Raw genomic sequence first — 12,270 nt, forward strand, 5'->3', positions numbered from 1 at the left:
TGTCATGTTTGGTATCCATGTACTCGGCCTAAGATCATCTTTTTTATTTCATCAAACATTTGGGCAATATAGTGTGTTTTAGTGCATTAAAATGTAAAAAAGTGTGTTTTTTCCCCAAAAAATGCGTTTGAAAAATCGCTGCGCAAATACTGTGTGAAAAAAAAAAATGAAACACCCACCATTTTAATCTGTAGGGCATTTGCTTTAAAAAAAATATATAATGTTTGGGGGTTCAAAGTAATTTTCTTGCAAAAAAAAATTATTTTTTTATGTAAACAATAAGTGTCAGAAAGGGCTTTGTCTTCAAGTGGTTAGAAGTGTGGGTGATGTGTGACATAAGCTTCTAGATGTTGTGCATAAAATGCCAGGACAGTTCAAAACCCCCCCAAATGACCCCATTTTGGAAAGTAGACACCCCAAGCTATTTGCTGAGAGTCATGTTGAGTCCATGGAATAATTTATATTGTGACACAAGTTGCGGGAAAGAGACAATTTTTAATTTTTTTTATTTTTTTTTGCGCAAAGTTGTCACTAAATGATATATTGCTCAAACATGCCATGGGAATATGTGAAATTACACCCCAAAATACTTTCTGCTGCTTCTCCTGAGTACGGGGATACCACATGTGTGGGACTTTTTGGGAGCCTAGCCGCGTACGGGACCCCGAAAACCAAGCACCGCCTTCAGGCTTTCTAAGGCCGTAAATTTTTGATTTCACTCTTCACTGCCTATCACAGTTTCGGAGGCCATGGAATGCCCAGGTGGCAAAAAAACCCCCCAAATGACCCCATTTTGGAAAGTAGACACCCCAAGCTATTTGATGAGAGGTATAGTGAGTATTTTGCAGACCTCACTTTTTGTCACAAAGTTTTGAAAATTGAAAAAAGAAAAAAAAAAATTTTTTTTTCTCGTCTTTCTTTATTTTCAAAAACAAATGAGAGCTGCAAAATACTCACCATGCCTCTCAGCAAATAGCTTGGGGTGTCTACTTTCCAAAATGGGGTCATTTGGGGGGGGTTTGTGCCACCTGGGCATTCCATGGCCTCCGAAACTGTGATAGGCAGTGAGGAGTAAAATCAAAAATGTACGCCCTTAGAAATCCTGAAGGCGGTGCTTGGTTTTCGGGGCCCCGTACGCGGCTAGGCTCCCAAAAAGTCCCACACATGTGGTATCCCCATACTCAGGAGAAGCAGCTAAATGTATTTTGGGGTGCAATTCCACATATGCCCATGGCCTGTGTGAGCAATATATCATTTAGTGACAACTTTGTGCAAAAAAAAAAAAAAAAAAAAAAAATTTGTCACTTTCCCGCAACTTGTGTCAAAATATAAAACATTCCATGGACTCAACATGCCTCAAAGCAAATAGCTTGGGGTGTCTACTTTCCAAAATGGGGTCATTTGGGGGGGTTTTATGTCATCTGGGCATTTTATGGCCTTCAAAACTGTGATAGGTAGTGAGGAGTAAAATCAAAAATGTACGCCCTTAGAAATCCTGAAGGCAGTGATTGGTTTTCGGGGCCCCGTACGCGGCTAGGCTCCCAAAAAGTCTCACACATGTGGTATCCCCATACTCAGGAGAAGCAGCTAAATGTATTTTGGGGTGCAATTCCACATATGCCCATGGCCTGTGTGAGCAATATATCATTTAGTGACAACTTTTTGTAATTTTTTTTTTTTTTTTTTTTTTTTGTCATTGTTCAATCACTTGGGACAAAAAAAATGAATATTCAATGGGCTCAACATGCCTCTCAGCAAATTCCTTGGGGTGTCTACTTTCCAAAATGGGGTCATTTGGGGGGGTTTTGTACTGCCCTGCCATTTTAGCACCTCAAGAAACGACATAGGCAGTCATAAATTAAAGGCTGTGTAAATTCCAGAAAATGTACCCTAGTTTGTAGACGCTATAACTTTTGCGCAAACCAATAAATATACACTTATTGACATTTTTTTTACCAAAGACATGTGGCCGAATACATTTTGGCCTAAATGTATGACTAAAATTGAGTTTATTGGATTTTTTTTAGAACAAAAAGTAGAAAATATCATTTTTTTTCAAAATTTTCGGTCTTTTTCCGTGTATAGCGCAAAAAATAAAAACGGCAGAGGTGATCAAATACTATCAAAAGAAAGCTCTATTTGTGGGAAGAAAAGGACGCAAATTTCGTTTGGGTACAGCATTGCATGACCGCGCAATTAGCAGTTAAAGCGACGCAGTGCCGAATTGTAAAAAGTGCTCTGGTCAGGAAGGGGGTAAAACCTTCCGGGGCTGAAGTGGTTAAATACACAAAATACATAGGCAGGAGGGGCGTTTCTAATGATGTGATTGGCAGCACCTCCTCCTGCTATATGTGCAGTGTTCCTTAGATGACATATAGAGCATACATCATCACATTGATAGAGGCCTGTTCCACAGATCTATGGACTCGAACAGCAGAGAGAGAAAGATCACGTGACTGCTGCAGAAGACGGCGCATACACATTTTCATAAAGAACAGTGGTGGTTAAACATTGTGCACTTAATATCACTTTAGTTACCGCTATCCAGGCTGCCTAACAATTAGTGACTTAGAGTTGCACTGCTAGAAGTCACAAGACTGCTATATACTGCTGATGAGAGAAGGTATTTAGCAGTTTATGTTTAATAAAAGAATTGCATTTCCATGTTCTATGCACTGTGGGCGACCAGATATATTGAATACAGGGTACCTGGTTTACTAACTAGTCAAACTATTCAGCAGCCACATGTGCAGGTTAATTTGCAATCATAGGTGTGCGCAGGGGGTGTGCCTGGGCACACCCTAATCACTACATGCAGTGCAGATTCCCCCTACTGCCCAGTCTTCCTCTCGTGTTGGGCACCCCCTCCCAGCCCTGCAGTGCTGTTGGCTCCCTCCTCTCCCCCCAGCTGTTGCGGGGGATGTTTCAGGATGGAGAGCAGGGGAAGGGGCCAGTAAATATGTCATTTACTATGTGTTTACTAGGCTTCAGTTTGTGAAGGAACAGGAAGCCGCTCAGGACAGAGCACTTCCCATTTATTCACTGTCCTGTGCAGCTGAGGCATCAGAGAAAGGCATGCGTGTTTGAGCTTTGGGGTGCACACCATAATGCAAGAGGCTGTGCACACCTATGTTTGCAATGTTAGCTCAGTGGGCTGGGCAAGTCTCTGTGATGCCATCAGGGACTTCACTTACAGCTTAGACTGAGCTGTTGGCAACTTCAGTATAGTTCTGCATAAATTCATTTTGATGTGCCTCTTTATACAGAACAGGTATTAATTTAAAATAACTTTACATTCTTAAAGCAGTAAAAGAAACCTTTGCTAAAAGAATTATATGAACACCTGACTTCTGCAAATCTAGATAACTAGCTGTGCTGCCAATCCAAAGACTTCATTACTTTGAGTCAGTGACATTACTCCCGCTCTACAAGACTCGGGTCCGGCCGCACCTAGAGTATGCTGTCCAGTTCTGGGCAATGGTCCTCAGGAAGGATGTACTGGAAATGGAGCGAGTACAGAGAAGGGCAACAAAGCTAATAAAGAGTCTGGAGGATATTAGTTATGAGGAAAGGTTGCGAGCACTGAACTTATTCTCTCTGGAGAAGAGACGCTTGATAGGGGATATGATTTCAATTTACAAATACCGTACTGTTGACCCAACAATAGGGATAAAACTTTTTCGCAGAAGGGAGTTTAACAAGACTCATGGCCACTCATTAAAATTAGAAGAAAAGAGGTTTAACCTTAAACTACATAGAGGGTTCTTTACTGTAAGAGCGGCAAGGATGTGAAATTCCCTTCCACAGGCGGTGGTCTCAGCGGGGAGCATTGATAGGTTCAAGAAACTATTAGATAAGCACCTGAACGACCACAACATACAGGGATATATAATGTAATACTGACATATAATCACACACATAGATTGGACTTGATGGCCTTTGTGTCTTCTTTCAACCTCACCTACTATGTAACTATGTAATTACTTTCATGCTTGCTCTGTGCCAGTAACTCAGAAGTGAACAACCAAAATACTGTCTTTTCAATTCATATGAGTGACTCCAAAGTATTGATGCCAAAGAATGCCAAGTAGCTAGCATTTTATGAAAGTTGGACCTAAAACAGTTTCTTTTTAATGAACATACCTGCAAGGAGGTGCATTTGTGAGGTGACACCTGAAATTGTAGTTATCTGAGGTGAAGTGTTTTGTCAGACTCACTAGCTAGATCAAGCAGTTACAATGGACAAGCTTGCTATGCATTTTTATGCCGTGGGATCACAATCATCATTTTAACAGTGATGTTTAATTGATGATGTCTGCAGTGAAAATATGGCACCAGTGGTATTGCACCTAGATCAGGTGGTCATTTACAGCCTAAGCTGCACACCTACATGTTACTAAAGCTGTGAATTATTTAAAAATCAGGAGTGTTCATTAAAGTATAACTAAAGGCAAAACCTTTTGAGTGCAGAGGGATTAGAACATCTGTCAGGTTTTTATTGCTGTCTGTGCCCCCATTAAGAGATTCACTCTCTCCTACATCTTTACCCTTATTACTGAAAGTGAAAGATCTGGTGACCCTTGTCACGACCTGGAATTCCCTCACTTTGTGGGCACTTCCTTTTGCTTTCTCTTTTGGTTATTGGACACAGGTGGCAAACAAGGGTTATAACCCTCCCCTACTCAATTCAAAAAAAGTTTTGTCTTTATTTCTATTTTAAGCACCATTTGTATATAGCTTATATAACTGTTTACAGGGGCTCAATTTTTCGGAGTCCTGTACACCAGAAGAAACTTAAAGTGTGCATGTGCCCAGACTATTAGCATTAAACTATGCATTCTTAGCAAGCATTAATGGGGCTTTAAAACGAGCTATCCCTGACTTTCTGGTTGCTTTTAATATGAAATTTTTCATCCTCAAAGTCACAACATAGACTCAAAAGCCAGCCACAGATGGTTCAAATCTCAGCCGTGATTCAAGCCATCGAAGGGTAGGCTGATTGTACCCAAATCAATCCAGTCCATCCAACCAAGTTGGACTTTTGGAATGCAGTTTTTGCCAATGGCTGTAGCGACTAGCAATAACCAGTGTGTTCTCCCGGCAACTAAGGCATCCCCCTGCCAGAACACAATAGCCCTGTGGGAAGGATTCCCCCATCAACACAGTCAGCAATTTCTTTCCTTGCTGCCTGTGGTTGTATGGTGGTATATTATGTACAAATATACTTGTGCCATCAAAACCCATTTACCCCCTTGTGTAAGCGCCATGTTACACTGGAGATCCTGTCACTGGCAGGACAGCAGTTTGATTGCTTTGAGAGAATACAACAGGGAGTGGAAACACTGGCCTGCTTTCATGTGGTGTTTCTGGAGGAACAAGGCTCTCTGTCGCCGGTAACTTGAGTTATGCAACATTTAAGAATGTGAAAGAATGACAGCTCACCCTTGAGGGAGCAACACATACAAAAGCAGGCATGTTGCCCTCCTTATGTTTTCTAGAGATCCTGTCTCTGGTGAATTCTCGCTAGCAACAGCATCACTAGTGTGACATTAGGGTTCCAAGGCTGCATTTAAATCTTTAGCATTTTATAAATATGTGGTGCATGTGGTTTTGAAACTTTTGTAGGTTTCTGTAAATTACATTGTTTGTTCTTGCACCACCAGTGTTGCCACTTCCAGAGGAATTTGAGCTGCAGGGATTCCTGGCTCTTCGGCCTGCATTCAGGTAAATGTGCATCACTTATTACACACTGTAAAGTGAAGTTTTCACAAATTGCACCGAATCCGCAAACTGCAAACCAGTTTTGCGGTGTGGTTAGAGTGGTGTTCCATCGGCTGTCTGGTGCTGCCGCCCCCATTGCCGGTAAGGGAGCCCGGCAGTGAAGCCTTGCGGCTTCTCAGCCGGGTCTCTACTGCGCATGTGCGAAGCACGCTGCACTCTCTTATTGGCCTGGCAGCAGGGGAAGGAGGAGGGTGGCTGAACGCGGCGAGGTCAGACGGAAGTGGGGACAGGGTACCCCCCCCCCCCCCCCCCCCTTTAACCTAACATACACACCTGCAGTGGTTCGCATTAACTAACTGGGTTCGATTTGGAATCGGCACAGTATTTGCAGCACACGAGTGTGAACTCGCACTTAAACCAGTTCGGCTTTTACAGTATTTACATTTTTGGGTCTGTTTAATCGGCAATAACTTTGTCATTGCATAAGCAAACAAAGTAATACATATTACTGATTTTTATGACAGACTAGGCTTACTTTTGGTGATGTAGCCTAGAAAAAATTATTTTATTTTTTGTGCAAACCATAGGCAAATTAACAAAACTTTTTTTTTTTTTTTTAATCTCGGTCAGTAAAAAAGAGGTAGGAGGACAGTATGTATTTCAATTAAGTTTTTGGGTTTTTTAGGATCCACAACTGGTAACTCAGCTGTCTTTTATGTAAAGACTGCGATTACCAGCCTGGATTCACCTTTCTATGCTGCATGAGATGTCAGCACCCAGTGAAATAACTTGGTCTTGGGGAAAATCTTATCAAGCACTAATGAACTGTTTATAAGGTGAATAGTTCCTATATGATGGGGATTTCTGCACATTTCTGACACAGGAAACTGTTGCTTCAGTTTGATCTCAATGGAATATTTTGTCCAGAGTATGTGCATGTAACTTACCTGGATAGAATACATATTCTGATGTATCTTTGTGACCGGTTTAGGAACCTTGATTTCTCTAGAGGTCATCAAGCCATTATTGGAGATCGGGAGACCCAGCATCGTCAGATGCGACCAGTACGTCTTGTGTCATCGGGAAAATGGATCTGTGAGAATCAGCCACGGTGAGTTTCCTCAACAGCTCTTTATATGTTTGTTACAGAACCTACATACACCTGTCTGTTACCTTTAAGGAGTTGTAAAGTCTCAAGGTTTTTCACCTTAATGCATTTTGTGCATTAAGGTGAAGAACCTTCTGTGCTGCAGCAGCCGCCCAGAGCCCTCCTTTTTCTTACCTGAGCCTGATCGTTCTAGCGATGTGTACGAGCCTAGCAGCTCCAGCCGCTGTCTCGGGTCCTCATTGGATAGATTGATAGCAGCAGGAGCCATTGGCTCCTGCTGCTATCAATCAAATCCAGTGACACGGGAGCCAGGGGCGGGGCCGAGTCCTGTTGTCTGTGTCAATGGATGCAGCAGCAGGTCTCTGGAGCACGCCCCGCACGGGTGCCCCCATGGAAAGCGGCTGTCCCTGGGGGCACTCAATGAAGAGGAGGGGCCAGGAGCGCCACCGGGGGATCCCAGAAAAGGAGGATCGGGGCCGCTCTGTGTAAAAACCCTTGCACAGAGCAGGTAGTAAGTATAACACGTTTTTTATTTTTTTTTAAAAACAAATCTTTACAATCACTTTGAAGCTTTTTTTTTTTTTCTCTAGCATTCAGAGCACCTAGATCAGTGATGGCAAACCTTGGCACCCCAGATTTTTTGGAACTACATTTCCCATGATGCTCATGCGCTCTGCAGTGTAGTTGAGCATCATGGGAAATGTAGTTCCAAAACCATCTGGGGTACCCGATCGTTCCACAAAACAAGTCCAAAAACAAGTGCCCTCTCCTGGCATGAGGCTGCAGGAAAGGATTGCTGCTCTTTTTGTAGAAGCATCAGTCTAAAATTCCCTTCGCTTAGTAAGACCTATATCTTTGCAGGTCAGGGAGAGTAAGCTTCACCGATTGTAGAACTGTAGTTATGTCTCCCAGAACATGATGGTCTTCAGCTGCAGCCTCTGGAGAGAGAGGAGTTTTCTGCTAGGGGGAGAGAGGTTTTGAAAACTTCTTAAATAAAAAATAAATTTTGAAAAATTTTAAAGCTACAACTGCTTTAATCCTTTCGCTGCCAGAGCCAGGTTTACAATTTTATATTTACACAGTGGTTTATGAAGCGCAAATTTTCAGTAAACTATATGAGTAAGGTCATTTTTAGGGTTCAAAAATGCAATATATTACCCAATTTTTTTGGATAATAGATGAAGCTTTACCCTGATTAGATACCTAGCATGTCACAATTTAAATTTGTGCATGCCCATGTAAAATGAAGGCCAGCTTCGGTACCCTATATTTTCCATAGCCACACTTTAAAAGCCCCATACAGATTATCAGTTTAGAGTGAACTGAATAATGGCCCTAAAATGATTGCTCCCTATCTCTGGCGTGCACGGTGATATGTAACGTCTATTTCTCGTACATAGGCGCCCACTCACAATTTTTTTGGAGGATGGGCTTTAAAGTGCTTGGGTATATTTTTGTTTTTTCACTAAAACTTTATATCACATAGGGGATAAAAAGTCTCATGTGATATTTTTAGGACCGGACCTCTTTAATAAAACATTGGGGGTCTTTTAGACCTCTCCTGCCTTCCATAGAAGATAAGGGAGCGTAGATCACGGCTCCATTAGCATTTTGGGGCCAGGGAGAGTATAAACGGAAACCAGTAGGAACTTTTTATACGTTGCTTCCATGCTCATTTTAGATTCTGATACATTGCATGTATTCTATTTTATATATAATATTTTTAGATTTCTAGAACACTATTAGGTAGACCTGTACAGAGATAAAAATGTAAGCTGACATCCTTCTTGTACAGCTGCCTGAAACCATTCTGCAGTTGTGTACAAAACAGCCTAAAGTTCCACCTGGAATCGCTGTATTTTATTATTGCACTGCAACAGAGGATCTCTGGAGAACTGGCGATTGCTTGGAGTTTGTCTAAAATCCAGGAGATCTGTGGGAAGTAATCCCTCTGTGTTGCATGGATATATTACTAAGAGGAGATGTGAGTCTTCCCCAAAATCTTCCTTTTGAAGTTTGTTCAATATAAACTTCGATATGAAATGTCCAATGCTAACATATAACATTTTCTTTGACAGGCTTATGCAGTGTCGCAGCATTGAAGGCGAAATTAATTTCTCTACGGATATTCCAGAATTAATGATTGAAGATACAGTTGATGCAGAGGACAGGTCCTCTCCACATGACAAGTATGCAGAAACTCAAAGATCTGAAGGGAGCCCTGGCTTAAAATCTGTACTGTCCACTGGGCGTAGCCTGAGCTGTGAATCCTCTGAAAAGCCAGTGGTGACTTTCAAAGAGAACATTAAACCACAGGAAGTAAACCGGGAATTGCCAGCACGAAGCTACACCAGAACAGCGAATGCTGGCAAGGAACAAAGGGACTATAACAAGGGCATGAATGCTATAGGTAACAAGAAGGAAAATAACAATAAAAGGAAGAATGAGCCCAAGAAGACTGCTGCTGACAAAAACCAGGAACCTGCAAAGCAGAGCATTGCTGTACAGGTATGTGTCCCAATGGAGATGAGACCTGGCAGCTATATGTAGTAATAGTAGGACTGAAAAAAATACTGAGACACAGCATGCCTTAGAGATTGGCACATAACATTTGTCTGCTTACTCCTTTGTGAAAGCTTCTTTTGGCTGACTCCTGAAAGCCTAACTCAAAGCAAGTGGCTAATTAAGCAGTTTAAATGTGTGTAAACTATCTACCTGCCACAGGATTTATATCCTTGATAAAGTACAGCCTGATTCTGGATTTCTACTGCAGTTAAAGGATAGAAATATAGAAGCTGCTATTGCTGGCTTGCTTTTGCCAGTTCAAGCACAGGCGTTATGTGCATATCAGGTATCATAGCATTTCACTGACTGCATGCTTGCTTTGGGTCAGTGATTTATGTACTAAAGGAGGGGTATTAAATTAAAATTTATGGAGGTCCAATCAGTAAAATTTTCTTCCAGCAGAGGTCCTCATTGTATGGTTGTGGGATGTCCCCAATCCTTCCCATCACACCCCACTCGATTTATATCCCCATCCTGTTCTCACATCAGTGTCCTCAGTTCCCTGCACATCAGTGACCCACTTCACATCAGTTTCCCCTTCACTTTAGTGTCCACTGCCCCTCTCTACATCACCACCCCTCGCCCCCCCCCCCCCCTTCATGTCACCCCTGCCCCCCCCTCTTAACATCACATCGGCTCTAACCTCTGTACCATTTCCCCCCCACCTCTGCACACATCTCCCTCCACCACCCTCATCTCTTCTCCCCCAAAAAAAAAAAAAGATTCCTTGCATCACACCTGCCAGGCCTGGCTCTAGTACCCCCTGGCAGTGTAGGTAGCTCCACTACATTCTAGCTGAAAAAAAGCCCTGCGTGCAAGGGCCACATGAAATGGCCTGGCAGGCCAGATTCTGCCCGTGGGCCTTTAAATTTGTGTGCTAGAAGGTCGTCCTTCCCCCCCCCCCCCCCTAGCATTTGATTTCACGTGCCAGCATGATGCAACTCCACATGGCTCATGCAGCAGGACTTGCATCATCAGTGGTTTCCCAGTTGTGGAGCCAGAAAACACAAGATCTGGAAGATGACCAGGAGAAAGATATCAGTGACAAGGCGAGGTGCAAATATTGCATTGCTGGAGGAGGGCACACTGGACCTAGTTGTGCAATAATAAAGGATGCTGTGCATACTTGCACGTTGTGGCAGTAGCCCACCGATCCTAAAAATAGTAGAAAAATGCATGCAAAGTCTTTAAGCATGACTTTACCAAGTCAGGAACTTACTAAATTGCCAGGAAACCACCTTTGAGCCCGTATCTTTAAAAATGATTTGACATTGTCTGTTCCTAGATTTGTTTTCACATATGACTTTTCAAAGGTAATTTCCAATATTTTTTTTATTTTATTTTTTAAGACCCTTCTGTGAAGTAAAACCAAAGGTACTTTCACCTCGCGCAGTTCCCCAGTTTCTTTAGGACAGAAGGCTTCTGTTATAATTTTTGCTTGCAGTACCACCTGCTGATAAAATGAGGCATTGTAACACAACAGCAAAATAAAGTTTTAGGGCCATTTCACACCAGAGTCGTGATGCATTGGACGGCGTTGCCAAACATATCCACACTGAAATAGCAGGGGAAATATATATTTTAAATCAGTGTTCACACCTATGCATTGATTTGCCTGGAATTGCGCTAAAAAAGATGCATGCATCCTTTTTGCGCAACATATCACTGCAACAACACTACACAGTGCATCCCGCTGCAACGCAACACATCTGCACATGACTGCGCAGTACAGCTTTGAAAAAGTGGTTCTCCCTGCAGCCATCTTTGAGGTTACATTATGGGATGTTTCAGGCACGTAATAACGCAGCTTGACAAAAATGCACGAAAACCGCAGGTGGGCGCTTCAGAAACACGCATCAACCCATTACAATATTGTACTTAAATGTGTCTCAGCACAAATGCTGTAATGCTTGCGCTGTGGCGTGAGCCGGCCCTTAAGAGGGTAGATATCGCCCCTATTTGCTTTTGGATACGTAAAGCGGGAGTCCGGCAACCAATCCTTTTTTTTTTTTTTTTTTTTTTTGTCATTGAGACACTTTTCTAATCCCAAAATAATACTCACAGTTTCGGTGTCTGTCTGTGTGTCCTCTGTCTGTTTTCGTACTGAAGAATAACTTAAAAAATGTGATGCTGGCATTTTCCATCTTGCTTGTAGGCATGTGAAGCCCACAAGCATTGATTTCCGGGATGCGGTGAATGCTGTTCATTCACAGCTTGTTCACACGCATGATCATTGTTTCCGCACTGAATCTTGGGAAGCCTGACACTAAGCTCCCAGGAGAGAGGAGGAGTGCGGCGCCGGGGAAAGGCAATAAACACGCCTACTCCCATGGGAGGAGACACAGGAAGTGCCACAATAAAGTACAATATAAAGGAAATTACAGCGATAAAAATGTTTTCCGTGCAGCATTTGATCATCTATGCAATTAACTGAAGGGGGTAAGATTAAGTTAAAAGTTTGAGTGGAACCCCGCTTTAAAGTGGTATTAAACCCAAAGCAAACCTGGCTGCATTAGTTTTCTTTTTCAGGCTTTCTTTTCTTTATTTTCTTTTCACCTGGTGATCCTACTAGGAAGTCTGTTTTTCAACAGAACAAGCTGTCCTGCAGATGTGGCAGGGTTGAGACAAATAATTTACCACTGACGGGGGTGCTTACAATGGTCAGCGTTTTTTATTTGTGTGTAACCTTTATTACTATTTATTAGTATTATTAATACTTCTCTTTTAATAATCTTGCTGCAGTGCATAACACTTTTTGGTGCCTTAGCTTTGCCACTCCCAAAATGCGAGCCTCTGAATTGGCAAAATCATCAAAAACAATACACTCATGTATAGCTGCTATCTTATCCCAGCAGTGACTATACCGCTACTTAAAA

At 42.3% G+C, this 12,270-nt stretch overlaps 1 protein-coding gene across 3 annotated transcripts in view; it reads left to right on the top strand.

Annotated features, from left to right (window-relative positions):
- Positions 1-12,270, top strand: part of SMG7 (SMG7 nonsense mediated mRNA decay factor) — a 145,864-nt gene that overhangs the window by 105,273 nt on the left and 28,321 nt on the right. For all 3 annotated transcript variants that reach the window (XR_012235341.1, XM_073593366.1, XM_073593367.1), the window contains exons 12-14: positions 5,664-5,724; positions 6,713-6,832; positions 8,908-9,337. Coding sequence is in view for 2 of the 3 variants with exons in the window: in XM_073593366.1 (XP_073449467.1) it covers positions 5,664-5,724; positions 6,713-6,832; positions 8,908-9,337 (611 nt within the window). In the remaining variant the exon portion in view is untranslated. The remainder of the gene's footprint in view (positions 1-5,663; positions 5,725-6,712; positions 6,833-8,907; positions 9,338-12,270) is intronic.

Source organism: Aquarana catesbeiana, linkage group LG07 (assembly GCF_042186555.1).
Source record: "Aquarana catesbeiana isolate 2022-GZ linkage group LG07, ASM4218655v1, whole genome shotgun sequence".
In the NCBI taxonomy this organism is placed as follows: Eukaryota; Metazoa; Chordata; class Amphibia; order Anura; family Ranidae; genus Aquarana; species Aquarana catesbeiana.